The sequence below is a fragment of the Hippopotamus amphibius genome, chromosome 5, assembly GCF_030028045.1.
Source record: "Hippopotamus amphibius kiboko isolate mHipAmp2 chromosome 5, mHipAmp2.hap2, whole genome shotgun sequence".
Taxonomy (NCBI): Eukaryota; Metazoa; Chordata; class Mammalia; order Artiodactyla; family Hippopotamidae; genus Hippopotamus; species Hippopotamus amphibius.
In genome coordinates, this window is record NC_080190.1 from 114,760,846 (window position 1) to 114,785,442 (window position 24,597).

At 38.1% G+C, this 24,597-nt stretch overlaps 1 protein-coding gene across 2 annotated transcripts in view; it reads left to right on the forward strand.

Moving 5' to 3' along the window:
- The window catches only part of LACTB2 (lactamase beta 2), a 40,709-nt gene extending 22,609 nt beyond the window's left edge, over positions 1-18,100 (forward strand). For both annotated transcript variants that reach the window (XM_057736236.1, XM_057736237.1), the window contains 4 exons: positions 10,245-10,423; positions 13,044-13,192; positions 16,747-16,828; positions 17,474-18,100. In XM_057736236.1, the coding sequence (XP_057592219.1) occupies positions 10,245-10,423; positions 13,044-13,192; positions 16,747-16,828; positions 17,474-17,517 (454 nt within the window). In that variant the 3' untranslated portion in view covers positions 17,518-18,100. The remainder of the gene's footprint in view (positions 1-10,244; positions 10,424-13,043; positions 13,193-16,746; positions 16,829-17,473) is intronic.
- The last annotated feature ends 6,497 nt before the right edge of the window (positions 18,101-24,597 follow it).

The window sequence follows — 24,597 nt, forward strand, 5'->3', positions numbered from 1 at the left end:
TCATATGTAGTTCTATTTTTACTTTTTTGAGAGTCCTCCATATTGTTTTTTGTGATGACTCTACCAATTTACATTCCTGCCAGTAGTGCACAAGGGTTTCCTTTTCTCCACACCCACGGTAGCATTTGTTATCTCTTGTCTCTTTGATGATAGTCATTGTGACGGGCATGAGGTGCCCTCTCATTGTGGTTTTAATCTGCATTTCCCTAATGGCTAGTAATGTTGAGCACTTTTTCATTTCCCTGTTGGTTTTTCATATATCTTTTTTGGAAAAATGTCTATTCAGGTTTTGGTCTTTTTTTTTTTTTTTTTTTTTTTATTTATTTTATTGGCCGTGTTGGGTCTTTTTTTGCTGTGCGCAGGCTTTCTTTAGTTGCATTGAGTGGGGGCTACTTTTCATTGTGGTGCACGGGCTCCTCATTGCCGTGGCTTCTCTTGTTGTGGAGCATGGGCTCTAGGAACATGGGCTTCAGTAGTTTCAGCACATGGGCTCAATAGTTGTGGCTCATGGGCTCTAAAGCACAGGCTCAATAGTTGTGGCGCACAGGCTTAGTTGCTCCGCAGCATGTGGGATCTTCCTGGAGCAGGGATCAAATCCATGTCCCCTGCATTGGCAGGCGGATTCTTAACCACTGCACCACCTCGGAAGCCCTGGTCATTTTTTTAATTGGGTTTTTTGTTTGTTTGTTTTGGCTGTTGAGTTATATGAGTTCTTTATATATTTTGGATATTAACTCCTTATCAGATATATGGTTTGCAGATTTTTTTCCCATTCTGTAGATTGTCTTCGCATATTTTTATAGTTGCTGGAAATATACCTCCTGGAATTATTTTCATATAACATCAAATACTTTCATTAACAGGTTGCAGCAGGTTTAATCAGACAAGGGATGATTTCTAACATCTCTTTAATACCTTGCCATTGGTGCAACTATAAAAGCGTAATTGTTTGCAATATATAAAGCATATACTTAGAAACCATAAAAGCATAATAGTTCTTAATGTCAGTTCTTAATGCCCCTCAAAAATAATCGCTCCCATTACACTAGTATCTCATGTTCTTGTACCTTATATCTATTACATTTTTAGCAGATTTTTAAAGGCTTTTTTTTTTAATTTGGCAAAGGATAAACTCTTCTAAGTTATAGTCATTTCAGTTTTCTTAAATACTGTTTTTTAAGAGTTGAATTTTGTCAAATGTCTTTGCAGTGTCTTACTAGTTTTCTCCATAGCTTTATTATTATTTTCAGGGATCCTATAATATTGAAATACCCTTGTATTTTTTTTAACAAACTTTATTTTGTCATGATATTATTTTTAAATTTGCTTTTGAATTCTATTTGTTAATAATTTAGTTAATATTTTTATAGCAGTATTCATTAGTGAGATTGGGTGGTAGTTTTCTTTTTGTACAGCCTTTATTAGGTTTGGAAGTCATAAGTTTTCCTTCTTTCTCTATGCCCTGGGACAGATTAAGTAGTAGTGAAATTACCTGTCTTTTAAATGTTTGTTAGAGTTAACCCATGAAAATACTGAGCCTTTAGTTGCCAATGACAATTGCACGTCTTTTTAGTGAAGCTTCATTGTCGCTTGCTAGTAATATGGTCCTGTGAGTTAAGCTTAATGCATATAATTTAAGCTTATTTGTGTACTTTTTATGGATTCTCTTTTTCATACAAGATTAGACTTTAAAAACTTATATAATGTAACTTACTTTGTTAAAAGAAAGGTTTACTTATCACTATGACTTCCAGAATCTAAAAACCAAACTTGAGGGACTTCCCTGATGGTCCAGCGGTTAAGACTCTTCACTTCCACTGCAGGGGAAGCAGGAACTAGGATCCCACATGCCCTACAGTGCGGCCAAAAAAATTTTTTTTTAATTTTTTAAGTAAAAAATAAATAAAAACCAAACTTGAAAATACATTTAGATCATTAGGTAGGCTTATCAAGGTCTTGAGGAGGAGAGACGCACAGAAGAGTATGGCTTCGATAGTATAGCTTTGTTGGGCAGAAAAATATAGACACATGACATACGTAATTAGCTAAAGGGGTGACAGCGGATGCCTCTAGGGAGAAAAAATTAAAGAGGGTAGAGCAGCAACACTAACAAATTTTGAAGGACTGTTTGATCCCTTGCTCTACATCTTGATTTTTCCTTCTGGGTATTTATTAATTTCCCACTGTGAAAAAAATCACAGTTGGTTTTCCCACTTCTTATTTATGGGCACCATTCCTGTCTCCCACTCTTCCAATGTCATAATTTTGGTTAGATCAGTATTCAGTGTTTACATTATTACGACTATAGACACTACTTAGAGCTGAACCATATAGCAAACTGTGCTTGCTTTTCCTTTCCTGCTTTCCTGCAGTTAATAATTGTTTGGTTACTTGAGTAGTTTTCTATGTATTGTACTTAGTATTGCATTACTCTGATTATACAAATGTCCTCTCAGGATCTTTAAATATTTAAGGGATTCTCTCGCTTTCATCTTCTGAAAGAACCTGCCTCGGAGCCTCCTAACTTGCTGTGTCCTGGACTGGTTTCCTCCAGGCTGATGCTGCTGTCCTCCCAGAATTCCCTTCACGTTCACTGGGGATTCTCTTTGCCTCCCTCCAGGCTTGAGTCTCCTATTTCCTGTATGCCATAATTTTCTATCTTGGTACTCTTTCTTTTTTGGTGGAGCTCATCTCCAATAGCTTGCTGAGAAAGAAAGTATTTTTGAGACCTTACAAGTCGAAAAATGTCTTTTTAATCCAGCTTGATTTAAGGTGTGCTGAGTATAAATTCTAAGTTGAAAGTCTTTTTCCTTCTCAATTTTGTATGCAAGATTTCATTGCCTTCTAGTTACAGTATTGCGATTGAGAAATCTGAAACCCTTCTGATTCCTGAACTTTTTGGTCACCTGTTTTGGAGGATTTTGTTTGTTTTTCTTGTTCTTCACTATGTTCTGAAATTTTCCAATGATGTACCTTGGAGGGAGTTTATGCTGCCAGATCCTTGAGAGGCCTTTTCAGTCTGGAAGCGTGTGTCCTTTAGTTCTAACAGTTTTTTCTTGAAGTTGCTCAATTGATTCTTTTCTCTCACCTATTTTGTTCTGTTTCATTGACTAAAACCCCTATTATTTTGTTAGAACTCTTAGACTCGTCCTCTGATTTTTTTTTTTTCTCTTATTTTCCATCTTTTTGCCTTTTTGCTGTACTTTCTGGGAGGTTTTTATCAGCTTTATCTCCTAATCCTGTTTTTTCATTTCTCTTCTCACATTTTTAAATTTCAGGAGCTTTTTTTGCCCCCTAAATGCTCTTTTCATACTATCCTTTCTTGTTTCATGGTTGCAGCTTCTTACATCTCTGAGGACATTACACTTTTTGTGGGGCTGTTTTTCTTTGGGGCTATGGAGGGGAGGTTTGTAGTGTTTTGGGTTTTCTTGGAAATTTTCTTCCTTGTAACTTGTGGCCTCCAAATTAGTTTGTTTTTATTTCTCTCCTCAGCATGGGAGGCTTTCTTTGGATGCCTAGTGATCTGGTATTTATTGATGTCTCCTAAGGGAGACTGCAGAGATATTTGGGAGCTCTGAAAATGGGAGAGGGCTTCTATAGGTGTGAGCCTCACTGTGGGGTCATCTAGATGAATTGTTTAGTTGCGGAACCTCCAGCATTGGAATCTTAAAGTCTTTCTTCCTGAGCTGGTAAAATTTCCCAACACAGACTCCTAATCTTCATGTAGGATAAAGCCCTGGCTTGTAGCATTATGGGAGCTGAGTGTGGAAAGAAGGCTTAGGGATCTGCATATATTCACGCAGTCTTCCTGTTTTCAGGATAGTGTCACTACCTCTATCTGTGCCTGGTTTTTACCCTCTTCAAAGATTAAATCTCCAGTCTTTTCCCTTAGTGGGGTTTGAGTGCTTGTCGGTTTGCTCAAAACAGGAGGGGAATCTGAGGATCTGAATGTTTATTAAATACACTCTCAACCAGTCCTCCTTATTTTAGCCTCCCGTCCCCAACTTCACCCTCTACTTCCAGATTCCTGACGCCCCACATCCTGAGACTGGAGAATTCTGCAGTGTCAATCTGGTTCGGTCTCAGCTTTCACCACTGCCAGCTAAGGCTTCAGTTTTCTCGTGTCGGATAAGTTACTTCTCACTCATCTGTCTTTCTAGCTTCTAAAATTTTGATGATATAGTCCATTCTTCTCACCCCTCTGGGTTTATGCCATTTTTTCAAAAATTCTTTTATGGTAATTTTATTGGTGTTGAAGAAGGAAAAGAAAAGATGCAGGTGTTGAATCCACTCTCTTTAATCAGCAACACACGTTCAATTCATAAATAGTAAATACAAATATGCAATTATATTGGCCCCAAAAAATCCATCATTGAAAAAATTTATTTAACGTATTCCAACTACATAAAAATGCAATACTATTTAGAATAGGCAAAGAGAAGGCTAATTAACCTCTGAAGCTAAGTAAAATATAGTTTAAACCTTATTCCATCAGACATTGCTATCTCCTGTAATTCAGTTACCTAGAGTGTATTATGGAGAGAGTAATAGTACCTACCCCATACTAGTAGAAGGATTAACTGTATAATGCCCGTAAACCCCTGAAGTTGGTGCCTGGCACATGGAAAGGAGTACATTTAATATTAACTACTACTGGGCTTCCTAGGTGGCGCAGTGGTTGGGAATCCACCTGACAATGCAGAGGTCACGGGTTCAATCCCAGCTCCAGGAAGATCCCACATGCCACGGAGCAACTAAGCCCGTGTGCCAAAAAAAAAAATTAACTACTACTAAAGGCTGAGGGCTGGGAATATTAAAGATGAGAATAAGACAGGAGTCATACCTTTCTCTGAGTTTATAGCCTTTTGAAGTAGAATGGTAAACAAATAAGAAAACAATGTGAAACCTGCAATAACAGAAGTAATATTCAAAGTATAGGAGTATTAACAGAAAAAAATGACCAGTACAGAGGGTTGTCTGTATGTGACTGAGAAATCAAGAATTCTGCAGAACAAATTCTTCAGACTTAGTTCTTTAACTGGTTTATTATTGTTATAGTCATAAACCTTCATGTAGGGAATTCCCTGGCAGTCCAGTAGTTAAGACTGTGGGCTTCCACTGCAGAGGACATGCATTCGATCCCTGGTTGGGGAATGAGGATCCCACATGCTGCGTGGCAAGGCCAAAAAGAAAAACCTTCATGTAAATGTAAATAGGCATTTTTGAAATAAAAATATTTGTCATGCTTTAAAGGTAATTATTTGTCATAGTTTTGTTTATCAATGAAAACTGAAAATTGGAGGATAGAACAAATGAAATAAAAGTATCTAAATTTCTTATACAGGGTGAAATCAATGAAACCTGCTTTGTTCTTAAAATTTTTAATGAGAAAGAAAAAGTAAAGAATTTTCTTGTGGACTTCCTAGGTGGCACAGTGGGTAAGAATCTGCCTGCCAATGCAGGGGACACAGGTTCAATCCCTGCCCCAGGAAGATCCCACATGCCGCGGAGCAACTAAGGCCATGTGCCACAACTATTGAGCCTGCGCTCTAGAGCCCGTGAGCCGCAACTATTGAGCCCATGTGCTGCAACTACTGAAGCCCACGCGCCTAGAACCCGTGCTCTGCAACAAAAGAGGCCACTGCAATGAGAAGCCCTCACACCACAACGAAGAGTAGCCCCCACTCACCACAACTAGAGCAAGCCCGTGTGCAGCAACGAAGACCCAACACAGCCAATAAAATAAATAAATAAATAAATAATTTTTTAAAAAAAGAATTTTCTTGTAAACTTTTATATAACTGCTACTAAAATTTTTTACCATTTATTAAGCATGTAACTTTGTGCTAGATACTACACAAGCACTTAAATGCGTGTCTTTGAATCTCCCAGCAGTCCTTTGAGACACATACTATTCACATTTCAATGAAAAACTGACATTAAGAGAAGTTAGTTTGGCCAGTTTTCTTAAATCTACTTAAGTGTATGTAGCTTACAAATCACTAGGGGGAAAAAAACGAAAGAAAAAAGAAAATGCAGTCCATATAACCTGAAGTGACAGTGACAGCAAAGAAGTCTAAAAACCAGAAATCTTTTTTTTTTTTTTTTGGTATTTTGGCCACACCATGCCACGCAGCATGTGGGATGTTTCCCTGACCAGGGATCAAACCTGGGCCTCTGCAGTGAAAGCACCAAATCCTAAATACTAAGCCACCAGGGAACTCCTGAAAAACCAGAAATCTTGAACTTTAAGGACTGAAGTGAGTCAAACATATTCATTATGGGGGATGGAGGAGAGGGGGTGATGTAAATAGAAAAGCTATTCTGTTATTAAAAAAAAAAAAAAAAACTCTTGAGACCAAATCAAAAAATAACAAAAAAAAAGAAAAGAGAACCCACCATTTTTAAGGATGCTCATTCAGTGTTACTGACGGAGGAAAACTGCTCACAATAGGAAATTAAATGAACTGTGGTTCATGCATACAGTGAAATACTATGCAATCATTAAAACTCATGTTTTAGAAAAATATTTAATGATGTAGGAAAATACAATATAGTAAGCAAAAAAATCAAAAATCGTATTAAAGCAAAATGACAGTGTTGTTTTTAAGATATAAATATGCAAAGAATCAAACAATATATATCCCTAAATAATAAAAGCATATGATCCAGCAATTCCACTTCTGGGCACATATCCAAAGGAAATGAAATCATGATGAAGTGATATCTGTACCCCGTGTTCATCACAGTACTATTTATAATAGCTAAGACATGGAAACCACCTAAGTGTCTGTCAACAGATGAATGGATAAAGAAGCTGTGGTGTGTATATATATGTAATATATATATGAATATTATTGAGCCATAAAAAAGAAGGAAATCCTGCCATTTGCAACAACATGGGCAGATCTTGAGGACCTTGTGCTAAATGAAATGTCAGACAGAGAAAGACAAATACTGCATGATCTCACTTATGTGTAGAATCTGTAAAAACCGAACTCAGGGACTTTGCTGGTGGTTCAGTGGTTAAGACTCCACATTTCCACTGCGTCCACTGCAGGGGGCATGCGTGTGATTCCTGGTCAGGGAACTAAGATCCCACATGATGCACAGCATGGCCAAAAAATAAATAAAATTAAAAAAAAAACAAAAAACAAACTCATAGAAACAGAGAACAAATTGGTAGTTGCAGGAGGTAGGGGATGGGGGAAATGGGTGAAGGTGGTCAAAATATCCAAACTTCCAGTTATAAATAAGTTATAAATAAGTTATGGGAATACCATGTACAGCAGTGTGGTGACTACAGTTAACAATACTGTGTTGTGTGTTTGAAAATTGCTGAGTAAATCTTGAAAACTCTCATCACAAGAAAAAAAAATGTAACTGTGAGGTGATAGATGTTAACTTACGATGATCATTTCACAGTAGAGACAGATATCAAACCATTATGTTGTATACCTTAAACTAATACAATGTTATATGTCAATCATATCTCAAAAAACTGAAAAAAATATATCAAAAAAGTAAAAAGAAAGGTTGCAGACCTTATGGCATCTGTCTCCTAAATTCTTCAACGTACATCTCCTAAGAAAAAGGATGTTCTTCAACACTGACAATACTTTTATCACATGCAAGACATGAACAGTTCTCTAATATATTTTGACATCCAGTCTATATTTTCCCTGTTTTTCCTAAGAATGTCTTGTACTCCTGTTTCCATTTCTGGTTTTTGATCCAGGATCCAGTCAAGGTGTACGCATTGTATTTCCTCATTATGTCTCTTTAACCTATTTAAATCAGAACAGAACCTCTGCTTTCCCCCACCCCTGCTTCACCATGACATTCACATTTCAAAAGAAAAAGAGTTTGAGCCACAGATGTAGAGAACAAAGTAGTGGTTACCAGTTGGGGGTGGGGGGAGACCAAGGGGTGGGGAGTGGGAGGTACAAATTATTGGGTGTAGGATAGACTCAAGGATGTATTGTACAACACAGGGAATAAAGCCAATATTTTGTAGTAATTGCAAATGGAAAGTAACCTTTGAAAATTGTACAAAAATAAACTTTTTTTAATATTTTAAAAAATAATAAAACTTTTTAAAATAAATTTTTAAAAAAAGTTTGAGCCAGTTGTCTGTAGACCATCCCACATTCTGGATTTGCTTTGTTGGTTTCCTCGTGATTGGATTCTGCTTAAAGCTTTTCGGCTGCTATGTGCCGTAGGAGACATTCTGTTATATCACATCAGGGTACATATGTCAGGTTGTCCCACTATTGATGATATGAAGTTTGGTCACTTGGTTAACTTTCTCCTTATAATTAGTTATCTGTGATTATTTGAGATTTTGTGAATGTCCTGCTTCTCAGCAGTCTTTCATCCAGTGGTTTTAGCATCTATTGATGATACTTACTTTAATCAATTAATCCACTGAAGGTGGCAAAGTTGTGACTTCTTATTGTGTTATTTTTTTCCACTTTTTTTTTATTTGCTGACATTCCTCTTAGAGAAGAGATTCTCCTTTCTTGAGTTATCACTCTGAACTTACATATATTTTTTAAAATCAGTGCTTCTTTGTCCTTTAGACATAGCTCCGTTAATCTTTGAGCACTTCCTCAGTATCTGACACAGAAAGCCTCAATATCACATTTTACTCTCCCTGCCCAAGACCTGGAGCCAGCCATGTCTGTAGGAAGCCCTAGAAACCAGGGAAATGGTATTTGGAAACAAAGAACTGAGTGTGAGATGTGCTCATTACTATTGGAGTATCACTGCTTCTGTGCCTTTTTATAGACAGTACTAGAAATAAAATGAAATGATGACATCATGATTCCGCAATTCAAATAAAAAACAGCCCAAAACCTTAATTCCCTCATTTTGTATATATTTGTCCCTTACCCCATAGTGAAAACCTTGGTTCTCCACACTGATTTATTTGTTTATACTGTCATACAGTGAACACAGACTCATTTCAGAAACAATAATCAATAACACTGCCAACAATAAGTCTATTAAGTAAAGTTCAAGATATCTTTGCAGTTTTTTTTTTTAAGATATATTCTATTTAGGATGTCTTAGTATTGCATTTAAAACTTATTTGGATTTGTTACTATAGCTGTGTTATCTAGTATACAGTAAGATATACACTTCTTTCTGTATTCAATGTTAAGGTTTTCTTTTATCTTCTTATTTAATTTTATGTTTAGAATATATAAAAATTTACATAGCTTAAAAGTTGAAACTGTTTAAAAAATTTTAATCAGAGAAGTCTCACATCTCTATTCCCTACATCCCACCTGCCTACCTCCTATAGGTAGCTATATTCACTAGTTTTTTTATCCTCCCTGACTTTATTTTTTGCAAAAATAAGGAAATACATACATACATGTTTTTATTTCCCCATCTTTCTTATGCAAAAGAGCATACTATGAACACTCTTTTGTGTTCTGCTTTTTATCACTTTGACAGTATATCCTGCAAATTACTTCATATCAATTCATAGAGATCTTCTCATTTTCTTTGATGGCTGCATAGTATTCTGTTGTGTGGATATACTGTACCTTATTCATAGTGCCCTATGGGTTGACATCTAGGTTGTTCCTAATATTTTATTATTACAAATAATGTAATGAATAACTTGTACGTATTTTTTTGTATTTGTAAAGGTGTATATTTCAGGGTAAATTCTAGCAGTGGGATTGATAGGTCAAAGGATTAATGCATGTGTAATTTTGCTAAAGAATGCCATATTCCCCTCCATATGGGCTATACCATTTTGCACTTCCACCAGCAACATATGAAAGCACTTTTTTTCATGGTCTTCCCATAATGTGTGTGTGTTTGTGTGTACATATATGTACATAAGTATATAGATTTGAAAAAAAATATGTTCTTAAATAATAAAAGCACTGAGTAGTAGAATAATTGGTGATTTTTATCTCCTTCAAGTACTTTCCTTTTCTGTTTTCCAAATTTATTGTAATCAGTACTTATTACTTACAAAGTAAGAAAGAAGTGGCAAAAGTATTAAATTTGCACTTCAGAGTGAGAAATTTGATTTAGCTAAAGGAGAGAATTTTCTGATGATAATTTTCAGTGGGCCGCAAGAGAAAAAGGAGCTATTTGAAAAACTTATTGACATCATTTGTGTCTTGTCCAGAGATAAGGATAGAGAATAATTTACTTCTCAAAATTTCTTCTAAGTCTGAGAGTTCATAATTGTTACTATTCTTTCTTCTTTCAACCAGAGTTATACACACACCTGGCCACACTGATGATCATATGGCCCTGCTTTTAGAAGAGGAAAATGCTCTCTTTTCCGGAGATTGCATCCTAGGGGAAGGAACAACCATATTTGAAGACCTCTATGATTATATGAACTCCCTAAAAGAGTTACTAAATATCAAAGCTAAAGTTATATATCCAGGTGGGTTATTTTTTAATCTAGTGAACCATTTGTGTCAAATGATGAGGAAGATTCATTTTGGTTTGTCTGTGTGTGTTTTTAGCCTTGAAGAGATACATATAAACTGCTTCTTTCTAAATTATACCCCTAAGTCTTGTCTAGCTATGCAATTAAAAAGAAAACCGGGGACTTCCTAGGTGGTACAGCGGTTAAGAATCCACCTGGCAATGCAGGGGACACCAGTTCGACCCTTGCCCTAGGAAGATCCCACATGCCGTGGAGCAACTAAGCGTGTGCGCCACAACTATTGAGCCTACGCTCTAGAGCCTGTGAGCCACAACTGTTGAGCCCATGTGCCACAACTACTGAAGCCCATGTGCCTAGAGCCCATGCACTGCAACAAAAGAGGCCACCACAGTGAGGAGCCCATGCACCACAATGAAGAGTAGCCCCAGCTCACAACTAGAGAAAGCCCGTATGCAGCAACAAAGAGCCAACACAGCCAATTAAATAAATAAATTTATTTTTTTTAAAAAAAAAGAAGGCTGAGAGTTGTATCAATAACTTTTTTTTTTAAGAAGTTTTTTTTTTTTTAATTTTATTTTATTGGCTGTGTTGGGTCTTTTTTGCTGTGCGCGGGCTTTCTTTAGTTGCGGTGAGTGGAGGCTACTCTTAATTGTGGTGCACGGGCTCCTCATTGCTGTGGCTTCTCCTGTTGTGAAGCACGGGCTCTAGGCGCATGGGCTTCAGTAGTTTCAGCACATGGGCTCAATAGTTGTGGCGCACGGGCTTAGTTGCTCCACAGCATGTGGGATCTTCCTGGAGCAGGGATCGAACCCATGTCCCCTGCGTTGGCAGGCGGATTCTTAACCACTGCGCCACCTAGGAAGCCCCTCAATAACTTTTTTTAAAAGATATGAGGGTTATTTTTTAATATCTACACAGCTATTAATAGAACTGTTAAACAAAGGAAATAAACTTATTGGAATAAGAAAAATTTTTTCATTCCATAAGCTATCTTCAGTTTTGTTAACTTCTATTGATTTCTGTTGTGGACTACACTTTAGCCGTGTAACCAACCTTGGGCAACATCTGACCTCTGAGCTTTAGTTTTTTAACTCACACTATGGAAATATCAGTAGCTTCCATATCGACTATAAAACTGTATATTTATTTCAGTTCTCCAGAAAAAGAAACCTGTTGTTAGTATATTAGCTATCACTGCCCTGCTCTACGATATGAATATCCCCTCCATCCTAAAAGCTAAAATACAGGACCCAACAAGAGGCCCCCAGAAGGAAAAAGAGACTCGATTACTTAATTTTTTTAAGTCCTTCTAACTTGTTCCTAACCAGAGAGCCATGGAAAGATTTGTAAATACAGTGTCTTCAATACTTTCATATACTCTCATGAGTTCCCACTGCTGAGGGGATAGGAAATATACAGTGAGGCTGAGCATTTGGATTAATATTATGACATAAAAGGAGTGGAGGCTGACAGCTGTTTTGACAGAGAAGAGAGTAGACATTTGATGCACCCACATTGGAGGAAAGCTAATGAGAGGCTGCCTGGTGCAGGTTCTTGGAGTTCTGGCTTTAGTGAATCCAGTGAACTGGTGTATTGGCACAGCAGGAGCTCAGTGACGTTCTGTAGCCGTAGCTACCAGGTATTAAAGCCTGTTACCCTACCCGCCAGGTACTGTGCGGGGACCTTCACAGAGCTCTCCTCACAAAAACCCAATGAAGCAGGTAGCTGAAGAAATAAGCTCAGAAATTCAGACAGTGTCACAGCCACACAGCTAGTAAATGATAGTCTCCCCTAAAGCCCATGCTGTTTACATAGCAGGTTAGTCTGCTTCTGGTATTTTGTTCTCGAATATTTTAAACACCCCTGTTACAGATTTGTGTAATATATTCATTTTCACTGTCCTAAAGAGCAAGTAAATTTCAGTATAACTTTATCTGAGTTATCAACATTTCTGAATTGCTAGCCTATGCATAAGATTCTTAGAGTTCTCCTGTGGTTCTTGTGAATTTTTAATAGCTCTTGGTCACTTACATGAAGCTGCTTTTTACATTCCCCTTTTCAATCTTTGATAAGCATAATGGTTAAGAGCACAGAGTGGTGAAAAGCTCCTGAGTCAGAATCCCAGCTCCACCCCTTCTTAGGCTGTGTAACTGTAGGCAGACTATTTGCCCTCCCTGTGCCTCAGTTTCTGCTGTACAACGGGGATAATAAAAGTATCGATACTTACTTCATGGGATTCTTGTAAGAATAATGTATATTGAGCATTTAGAGCAACGTCTGGTAAGTAATGAACACTGTAAATATCACTTATTGATGTTGTAGTTACTGATTTTATTGCTATATTTTTATTGTTAAATTTTTATTCTATTTTTTAATGAATACAATAATATTTTATATAGATTGTGATATAATTCTCTAATGTTTTTTGGCATTACACGTAATTTTTAAATTTCTTATTACCTGTATAATTTTCTAAATAATTCTTATTTGTTGTATATTTAGTATGCCTTTTCAATATACTATATGAAATATTTTTAAATAGAGTGAATTAACTTCAGTTGTACTTAAAATTTTTCATCTGGTTGAAATAATTTCTATAATTATTCTGATTCAGGACATGGCCCGGTAATCCATAATGCCGAAGCTAAAATTCTGCAGTACATTTCTCACAGAAATATCCGAGAACAGCAAATTCTTACATTTCTTCGTGAGAACTTTGAAAAGTCATTCACAGCAATGGATGTTGTAAAAATTATTTACAAGGTAATTTTCGTTTGTCTTATTTGTACATAGCCACAATTTTAATAGAATAATCTATTCAATAGACTATAGATGTGGTAAACTCATCACATCCCAGAGCAAATGAGTCTGTTAATTTTATAAGTAATGTCACTTGTATAGATTTGAGACCATCAATCTTAACTTTCTAGCACACAGAAGTTAGACAGACAAATCCTGGCCTGCAGAACACAAATAACCATCCTGGGCCATTATTAAGCCTTTTATACTCCACTCTGTAGGAGAGACTGTTGCCAACAGCCTGGCGATTAAGCTTTGTTATGATTTTTGCGTTATTCTAGCCATCTTGATTATCTAGTGTCCTGACCAGCAGCAGGTGAGAAAGGGGGATCTGCTGGGGACAGACACTGGGGTAGCAGCAGTGAGAAGTGGTACGATGCCTAACGATGGATTAAAAGGAGAAAGGCCATGAAGAAGAGCACGAGTAGAGTCACTAAGTATAGAAAGAGCCCCTCACTCAGTGGTCTCTGAGCACAGTGCTATGTGGCAGCACTGTGGCAACCCATCAGTGTAATTCAGTTTTTCAGCAAATGTTTATTAGGTACCTGCTGTGTAGGCCGTATAGCTTCAGGGTTAAGAATAGAATAAGATTTTCTGGGTTTTAAAACTCCCACGATGAGAACCTGTAGAGCCATAAGATACCTGAGAGTATAACTAAAGATGAGCTTGAAAAGGAACCTGGGCCAGTTTCAATTAGTAAAGGACTATAATGTCCCATAGACCCAATTTATCAAAAACCAGGTAACTCAGTGCACTTTGTTTTAAAAGGGAGGAATGAATGATTAAAAGGGCTGACAAACGTGCCAGGAGCAAAAGGGTAATGTAAATACTTAAATTCTGCGAAAGAGTTCATTTCCTCATAATACTAGAGTTCAGCCACTAGACTATACATTGAAACATGGGTTGTTTTTTTCTAACTCAAGTACAGGACAGCAGAGCTCTCTGATAAGCCTCACAGATGTCATCCAGTAACTATGCATGCCTCAGAAACGCTGGTTCTGCATTCAGAGATGTGTTCAGAGGTGTGTTCACTGTGCATATGTGTGAAGCACCTGTCACATATAGAACGGCATTAGGTATTATAGACATTTATTCATTCCACAGATGTTTACTGAATGCCTTCATGTGCCACACACCGGACTAGGTACAGAGATAAAAGATGACTACAGATCCCTGCCCTCAAAGGACTTGTGGTTTGGCAAAGGCAGACATGTTACCTTGAATTTTCACTGCATAAACATACTGTTATTCCAACATAAGACATTAAAAACTGACCAAAAAAGTGTGAGCTAATTAAGTTTTCCAAGGGCACAAAACTAGCAGATGTCACATACTCAAATGTCAGAAGTCAGATACATCTTGTGTTCTTCTATTACACCAAGCTTCCTCCAGGGCCCATACACAGTACATCAGGGCATAAAGGAAAGGGAGTCAGTTCTACCTGGTGAAGATGCAGGGTGATGAGGCTTGTCCAGAAAAGCTTCAGAAACTTAATCATTGAATTGAATCTCAAAGAAGGAGTAAGTATTTCCCAGGCCAGAGTACAGGAGAAGGGAAGTCATTCTAGACAGAAGGAAAGATGTGTTCAAGCACTGGGAGTCACAAAAGCATCGTGTGTGTTTGAAAACCCACAAAGAAAATGCATCTGCCTGGAGCCCAGGATGTGTATTGCAGATGGGCAGGGAGGGGGTCTCAGGAAATGAGGCGGGAAAGGCAGGCATGGCAGGTCAGGGGAAGCCCTTGGTTGCCATGCTAAAAAATTTGGGCTTCAGCCAATAAGCTGGGAATGACCACCCAAGGACCTTAGGCAGGGGAATCACATAATTAGACCCAGAAAATCACACTGGTGGATATAATAGATGGTACTGGAACTTCAGGGAGTTTGGGGTTGGAGGTTTCCACTTGGGAATCATTAATGCGTAATGTTGCCATGGCAAGTTGATGGAGTGAAAAGAGAAGAGAGTCAATGACACAATTCATTGTAAACATCAGTGTTGAAGAGAAATCAGGGAACAATGTCCAGGATGAAGATGAAATTATAAGAGGTAAAATAGTCAAGGGAAAGGAGAAGAGGTCTTCCAAAAGGAGAGACTAGCCAGCTGATTTCAGGTAAAATGAGGACTGAAAAGAATTCTTTGAATTTTGATTAAAATACAATTTGATGATCTTAGCAAAACATTTTCAGGGAGCTGAGAAATGGAGATAGTAGATTTAGTCAAGAAGCTTGACTTCAGAAATATTCTTATTTAAAGAATAAAAAAAAGGAGGGACTTCCCTGGTAGCACAGTGGTTAAGAATCCACCTGCCAGTACAGGGGACATGGGTTCAATCCCTGCTCCAGGAAGATCCCACATGCTGTGGAGCAACTAAACTTGTGCACCACAACTACTGAGCGCTCTAGAGCCCGTGAGCCACAACCGTTGAGCCCATGTGCCACAACTACTGAAGCCCACGCACCTAGAGCCCATGCTCCACAACAAGAGAAGACACGGCAATGAGTAGCTGGTGCACCACAACAAAGAGTAGCCACCACTCTCCGCAACTAGAGAAAGCCCATGTGCAGCAACAAAGCCACAACACAACCAAATAAATAAATTTATAAGAAAAAAAGAGTATAAAAGACAAATACTGTATGTTACCACTTATAATGTGTAATCTAAAAAATACGACAAACTAGTGAATATAGCAAAAAAGAAACAGACTCACAGCTACAGAGAACAAACTAGTGGTTATCAGTGGGGAGAGGGAAGGGGGAGGAGCAAAAAAAGGGTAGGAGGTTAAGAGGTATAAACTGTTACATATAAAATAAGCTACAAAGATAAGTATATTGTACAACACAGGGAACAAAGCCAATATTTTATAATAACTAAATGGAGTATAACCTTTAAAAATTGTGACTCATCAGATTGTACTTACATAATATTGTACATCGAGTATAATTCAATAAAATAAAATATATATATATTGGGAAAAAAGAATAAAGGGAATATTTGTTTTGTTTACCGTTCAGATAATAGTTGTCAGTATTACATTACTAGCTTAGCAAAAGAAAAGGAAAAATTGTAAGTTTTAAGGTTGAAACAGACATACTTTTAAAAACATGCAGGCATTATCATGTAACCTAATAAATAAATAAATAAATCATAGAGCCAACTGTCTTGTAGCATCATCAAAACCATCTAGAATAATTTTTATGTTTATTTAGTAATTTATAAAATATTGAGTTCCCACTATGTGCCATTTTGCTAAGCACTGGGTATTCAGTCGTGAACGGATACTGCTCCTGCACTGTCTTTATGGAGCTCAGAGTCTGTTTTATCTATAAATAGATTTCTAATAATATAGTGACCCAAAGAAAGACATATATAAGATGAAATAGTGTTGATTATTACTGTATAAAACTATGTTGGAGTTAAAACTGTCTTCTTTTGCCTTTTTTCTTTAAAATTTTCAAGAAGATTAACTCTATTCTTTTTTTAAAAAGAAATGCTTTACTTTCACTTTCATCTTTCTTTTAGAATGTTTCTGAGCATTTACATCAAATGGCCCAACATAACGTCTTGCTTCATTTGAAAAAATTAGAAAAAGAAGGAAAGATATGTAAGTATTCTTCCAAATTTTAGTTCTTTTATTACCAGCACTTAAAATATTTGTTAACAAATGAGCCAGTTACCTTTGAGGAACAACACCACCCACCTGAGTTCTCCCTTGAACGTCACTGTAAGTTGGAGAGAGTCACTAGGAAGGGTCAGTAGCGAAAGGCCAGGGGAATCACAAATTAGAACAAAACCTCCCTCAGGAATTAGAATCCCGTATGGGTGCTCCAGTCCTCACCCACAAGAATGACAGTCACGGATGTGTAGGGGGAAGAGAGCTTCTCCTCTCTCAGACCACGTGACCATGATAGAAGATTTGGGAACAGCCAAAGATCTAGCGGTAGTAAAGGTAGTAAACTCAGAGATATTAAGGCAGTGATTCTGTAATTGTTCACTAGTGTTAAATTAATTTGTCAAATTAATAATCTTAGAAGTTTGATCCTCGATAAGCAGGAGATGCAAAGTTGGATTTTGGGTGGAATCTTCAGCAACGTCTTTACATGTGCCTCCCCAAAGAAAAACCCCAACTTTATATTGAGCAACAAAATTATTTTAGGAATTAATGCTTTTTCTAGTTACAAGATAACTTAAAATCCAGTGGTTTGCTCATCTGTTGTTAAATGTTTACTCTGTAATTTTCTTTCCACAGATAGCAACATGGATCCTGAGAAGAAATGGAGAGCTCATCTTTAGATTCAGCTTAATGAAAGGTTTTGTTATTTTGTTTTTAGAGAGTGGTATGTTTTGTTAATTATGAATTATTTACAGAGAGTAGAGCATGTGGAACATTGAAAATAACCCTAGATATACTTTAAAATACATCATATTTATTCTAAAATGTGTAAATTACATTTTACACCTATAATATTAGCTATTTATCTAACCTAGATCTTATAATAGTTTACCAGAAGTTCAAACGCCAACAGTTTATCCATTTGCAATAGAGAAAATAACAGTTTCTTTTAAAATAATAAAATTTATATCACTGAAACTGGATATTATTCTTTAAAGATTATTTATCTGTTACCAGTGGTCAGTAATACTGTTTTTTCTAGCTGGTTCAATTAACAGCACAGATTTCAGGTTAATCCTTCCTTTTCTGAAACTTCTGTCTATAGATTACAGGCTTGTTTTCATGTTTCTATCAATTATATCATGATTATGTATCAGTTCTATATCTCTGTATCATGTATGTTTTCTTATAATGGCCTCCCACAGATGATTCATGTAAATCAACAGTTTGGTTTAATAGCAAAATATTAAATTTCTAACTAAAGTCATTGTATATAAATAATTATTTCTGTAATCCATTAGTACAACCAACTTACTTTCCAAATTTAGGTTGTAGTATATAGTATAAATTATATACCAAAGTTTTTTTAAATTAGAATATCATAAAGTGGTATTTCTTGTGTAATTATATAAGTGGTGTTTTTAAATAGTGGTTAGGTTCTAAGATAGTTCACCAGTGCTTATTTAACCCATAAGGTTGCCAAACAGCAATACAAAAATGAGCTCAGCATCCTGAAAGTATACCTTCTTTTCTCTTTTTCTAAAGACTTTTTTAAAATTCTTTAAAAACTTTCTTTGACATCCTCACCTCTTCCTTCCCCTTTTCCCATGGCCCTAGCATTTTCATACCATTCTGGAGACCCAGAGCGTGTTCCTAAAATCATTCCATATTACAAAATAACTGGGAACTCAACAACAAAAAACAACCCAGGACGTCCCTGGTGGTCCAGTGGCTCCTTGCTCCTAATGCAGGGGTCCCAGGTTCAACCCCAGTCAGGGAACCAGATCCCGCATGCTGAAACTAAAGAGCCTGCATACGGGGCTTCCTAGGTGGCGCAGTGGTTAAGAATCTGCCTGCCAATGCAGAGGTCACGGGTTCGATCCCAGCTCCAGGAAGATCCCACATGCCGCGGAGCAACTAAGCCTGTGTGCCAAAAAAAAATAAAATAAAATAAAGAGCCCGCATGCAGCAACAAAGATCCCATGTGCCTCAACTAAGACCCAGCGCAGCCAAATAAAGAAATAATTTTTTTTTTTTAAAAAGACCCCAGTTCAAAAATGGGCAAAGGACTTGATAAGACATTTGTCCCAAGAAGATATGCAAATGGCCAATAAGCACATGAAAAGATTCTAAACATCACTAATTACAAGGGAAATGCAAATTAAAACCACAACGAGTTAGGGGACAGGGATGAGAAGGGCATTTTGAACTGCAGGAATCGCATACACAAAGCTGTGGATCATTTTCTTTCTCTAAGGTACCATGTGGCACACTTCAAGCTGCAAGCGGATATATTGAAAGAGGGGTGATAAGGGAAGGTTACTAAACTTGGTACTTGAACAAGTCTAGGCAACTGAACTTTAACAAAAACAATGGCATCCAGTAAGTATCTGCTCTGTGTGGTACTGGGCCAGGCACCGGGGATACAACGGGGAACAAAACAGCATCTCTGCTCTCTGAAGAAGCTCATCTAGTTGTGGAGACACACAATTACAATGTGCAGTAGCAGTAAGTTTGTTTGAAGTAAAGGAAGAGTGTGTAACCTGGTTGGGTTTTAGAAAGCCGTTTAGAAGAGCCCAAGCCCAGTCTTGAAAGATGAGTCAGCGGCAGCCTGGTGACAAAGTTAAGGGTACCTGTTTTGCAGATGAGAAGATTGTTCTAGTTGGAAGAAATAGTGTATGCACATAAACAGAGATGGCAAAGCATTGCATGGTTGGGGAACTAATTTATATGACTAAACTACACTGTATAGTATTTGTGGGTTGAGGTCATAAGGATAAGAAGCATCTCGTGGAAACACAGAAACTCACAGGAACCACTGTGCTGTCATCCAACCACACAGGCTGGAGTATACACAGTTTAGCAGTTGGAAAGCAGGTGGTGGTCTGTGGCAGGACTAGTATTATTTTGTTGCCTCCTCAACAGCGAGTTTGTCCCCGACCATGAAGGTAATTTTGCTCCTCTTTCTGTTTCTGTCACTCCAGCCAATTACTTTACCCTCCATTATGGATTACTCATAGCTTCTGCTTACTCATTTTCTATTTACTCAAGAGTTTTCGCATTCTTCTTATCATCTCCTCGGCCCTGTCTGTATTTCTTCAGCTTCTGTTTTGCAACCAGTGAGTAGCTCTCCAGTGCTCGGATTCAGATCTCTTCGTAGAAGAGGACCTGATTGGTGTAATTAATCTTCTGTATCCCTTTTTGAGAGCTCTCCTGGCATCCTGTCTTACATGTTACTGACCAGCCCTTATGGTAACTGCTCTAGAGAAATCATCCAGGACCAGAAGGGTCCCAGGAAATTTTATCAGAAGGGTATCCCAATTGGACAGCGGCAATACACAGGGTAAGCGTCCCGAGATGGCCTTTTCAGCACAGCAGAGGAAGGAGGAAAGAAGCCAAAGGAGTCTCAAAGGTAGTAGAAGGCACAATAACAGGAGAAATATTTCAGAAGAGGAGTAGAACTTAGAGACCTATTCAGCTTGAGGGATGGGATCAGGTGGAAGGGAAGAAGCCCAGTAGAGCTATAGATTTATGGCTTGGGCAGCTGGGAGTTGCTGAACTGATAACTAGGACAAGGGAATACAGGAAATGAAGTAGGCAGAGTGGGTTAGGGAGGGACAATGCATTGTACTGTAGATGTGAGTTTGAAGTACCAGGGAACATCCAAAGGGATTTACCTGGCAAGCACGTAGACATATAGAGCTGGGGCTAATTGGTAGGCTGTATTTTGTTGCAGGTTAGTGTAAGCAAAAAGGAAAGTTGGTTGGTGCATGTAACCAACCTGAGAAGGATGAAGGTGAAGCCAGGTGTGAATAAGTGAAGATTTGGATCCCATCAATACAACCCCAACCTTCCCCCCGCCCCCCCCCCCAACCCCACCCCACCCCCATCAGAGTCTCCACAGCAGACTGGCTCCTTCACATGGTAGGGGGTATGGTTACAGGCAGCCGTGGGCTCATTACCAGCAGAGAAAGCTGGTTCTTCCAGCTTCAGTTTGGAAAATCCTAGGGGAAGGACTCAATGATTTGTACTGGCTCATCACCCATACCTTGGACCCATCCCTGTGGTCAAGGAAACATGAGGTTCTATATTTAGCCCAGCTTTGGTCACATGCCTACTCTTGTGGCCATAGTGGGTGAGGTCTTTTCTCAGATGGAGAAGAGGGTCAGAGAAGGGTTCTGGACCAGTATTGATTCCTTCCTAAAAAGCTTTCCCTTCTTTCCAGTGTGTGTAAAATTGATAATAAATAAATCAGAGCTCTCTGCGGTAGCTCACTGGAGGCCCAGGCCAACTCTGTAAAACCTGAATCTTTTCTGTGTTTCTGGGAGACTTTTTGAGTATTTTTAAGTATTTGCAACTATTTTCATATGTCCAGGTTGTCACTTCAAGAAAAAGTAAATAACCTATATGGGAAAAGAATCTGAGAAGGAGTAGATATATGTATATGCATAACTGAATCACTTTGCTGTGCACCTGAAACTAACACAACATTGTAAATCAACTATACTCCAATATAAAATTTAAAAAAAAAACTTTTTTAAGGAAAAAGGAAAGTTGACTAGTAGCAGGGAGACTAGAATCCTGGAGAAAATGAGAAGATTGAAGTGCGGGTGGGTCTTAAATCTGCCTGTGCTGGACTTCTGCGCCCCCGCCCCCTTGCCAGTGTCTTGCTCACCAGCGCAGTGCGTCAGCTTGAATCTTGCTACCAATTTCCAGGCCTTGTTACAGCAGGAAAACTCATCAGTCTTTTCCCCATTTTCCATTTGGAAGGGCGCTTAAAAGAATACTTGGTTTTGACAGGGAAAAAAGTTCACTATTTGAAATATTGACTGTGAAAGTCTTAGTTCCAGCCGCACGGATGCTTTTGAAACATTTGGAATTAAAGTGGAGAATGGAGGAGGGGCCTATATAAGTGTATTTACTGGTGTATGCAGACAATATCTCTGGAAAAATACTCCCCAAATTTTAAAAAACAGTAGCATTGGTTACCTCCCAAGAGGAGAACTTATGGGTAGCTGAGGGGCCGGGGATAGGACCAGACACATCACAATCGACCCTTTTATATATGTGGACTTTTGAATTATTTGAATGTATTGCTTACTCAAAATAGAAATAACAAAACGTTTTAATCAAAATAAAAGGCCTAAATCTGTCTCATAGAATCTGCTGGGCTAGTGCCCCAGAAGAGAGGGAAGGTACGTACCCACCGGGAAAATGGTAAGCTGATCTGCACCCCAATCTACACAGTTAAGAATGGGGTCTGGGTTAGAGAGAGATTAGGAAGTCGCGGTCCTGAGGTTGCGATGAAAGCAATGGGTAAATGTGTACACAGCCTTGGGATGGATACACAGGAAGAGAATTGGCAAGGAAGATTAAGAAAGCTTGATCAAGGATAGGATAAGCACTGGGAGAGAGGCATGACAGCCACCAAGAGACAGCATCCAAAAAGGGACAGTCAGCAGCAGTGAAGACTCTTATTTTATGTGCTGTTTATACTGATTTTATCCATTATTGGATTACATAATGTTACATTCTCAACACTGGCTGCTTATTACCAATTTTATCCTGAAAGAGTGCTCGAAATGCTAAAATTCTGAATCCCCAACAAATCCATGTTAAAAGCCATTAACATTGTAGGCAGTTTTTTAAAGCATATTAAGCCTTATTGTTTGAAGATTAATTTTTGGTACTGATTTATGGCAGACGGATCACATGTTTATTGCCATTCCTTTCCAAGACCCCCCCCCAAAAAGACTAATATGTGTTAACTTTACAGATGTACAGATAAAAAATAATAGTAAAAAAATAATAGTAAAAGGTATAAACCTGAGAAGACAGTCCAAGAGGAGATTGCAGAGATTTTAACCAAATTTTGAAAGATAGCAGGTGGAGTCAAGGAAGTGATAAAACTATAGCCACAAATTGCTGCAGGAGGGAAGAGAGCCAGTTCACCCTAACAACCCCTTGAGAAGATGAGGACTTGGAGGCACCAGGTACTGCAGAAGGTGGGGTACTGCTCTGCTCTAAAAGTGGGATTTGTGAAAGCTTATATGTGCAACAGACCCCAGTGCTACACAGCCAGCCAACCACCACCCAAAAAAGACTAAAGTTTATTCTTAGAGGTGAAAGGCAGAAAAAAATTAAGCAAAAGTCAGAACAGTAGACCTCCATTCCCCTTTCCTCACCTGTCCCCAGAACAGTAGCTTTCAAATAGACGAATGCTAGGTAGAAGCTTGGAAATTTCATCGCAAGAGAAAATGAATGATCTAGAGAGAAAACCTTCCCATACAGTTATGTGTGGGTTCTCCAACACAATGGCCATATCTCCCTATAGTAACACCTGCAATTTGACAGTACCTCCCATATACTCACTCACACAGATATACAATTTCCAATCAGTATCTCTTGATATAAACAGAAATCAAGCATCATTAGAAATGAAGGAGCAAAAGTAGGGTTTCCCTGGTAGCACAGTGGTTAAGAATCTGCCTGCCAATGCAGGGGACACGGGTTCGATCCCTGGTCCAGGAGGATCCCACATGCTGTGGAGCAACTAAGCCCGTGGGCCACACTACTGGGCCTGTGCTCTAGAGCCCACGAGCCACAGCTAATGAGCCCACATGCTCCACAACAAGAGAAGCCACCACAATGAGAAGCCCACGCACCACAACAAATAGTAGCCCCCACTCTCTGGAACTACAGAAAGCCCGCTCACAGCAACAAAGACCCAACACAGCCAATAAATTAATTAATTAGTTTTTTAAAAAAAAAAGTAAAGAAAAAATACAATGTAGAGAAAATTTTTTTAATTACTAGTATCTACAGAGATAAAGGAAAGTATTATAATTTATAAAACAAGAAAGGATGCTATGAAAAGTAACTCTGTGAAAAAGCCTTGGAAAATAAAAAATATATAACCAGGGACTTCCCTGGTAGTGCAGTGGTTAAGAATCTGCCTGCCAGAAATAGAGATACAGGTGTAGAGAACAAACATATGACACCAAAGGGGAAAGCAAGGAGGGTTGGGGGGAACGAATTGGGAGACTGGGATACCAAATTGTACACTCTAAATATATGCAGTTGATTGTAAAAAATAAATAAGTTAAAAACAAAAAACAAAAAACAAAACAAAACAACAAAAAAAAAGAATCTGCCTGCCAATGCAGGGGACACGGGTTTGATCCCTGGTCCAGGAAGATTCCGCATGCTGTGGAGCAACTAAGCCCGTGGGCCACAATTCCTGAAGCCCGCATGCCTAGAGCCTGTGCTCCACAACAAAGAGTAGCCCCAGCTCGCTGCTCCTAGTGAAAGCCCACATGCAGCAACAAAGACCAAGCACAGCCAATACATAAATAAATAATTTTATATTAAAAAAATATATATATATATATAAAACAAAAATAAATAGAATGGTTGGAAAACAAAGTTGAGAGAGTTTTTGGAAAAGAATAAAAACAAAAAAGATGGAAAATAGAAGGAAAAAGACAGAAGACTTTAAAAGGAAACCAGGAGGTACAAAATCAAAGTAATAGGGGGGTCCAGAAAAAAAGAACTGAAAATAGCCAGAAATTATCAAAGAAGAAATACACAAAGATTTCCCAGAACTGAAGGACATGAGTCTTTCCATTGAAAGTGTCTACTTAGTGCTCAACAATGTAAAAAAGGATAAAAACAATCTGTACCAAGTCACACTGAAACAGAGCAGGACCCTATGGTCCTTGCCCCATCCCACCCCCATGTCCTCAGCCTGCCTTTTGTCT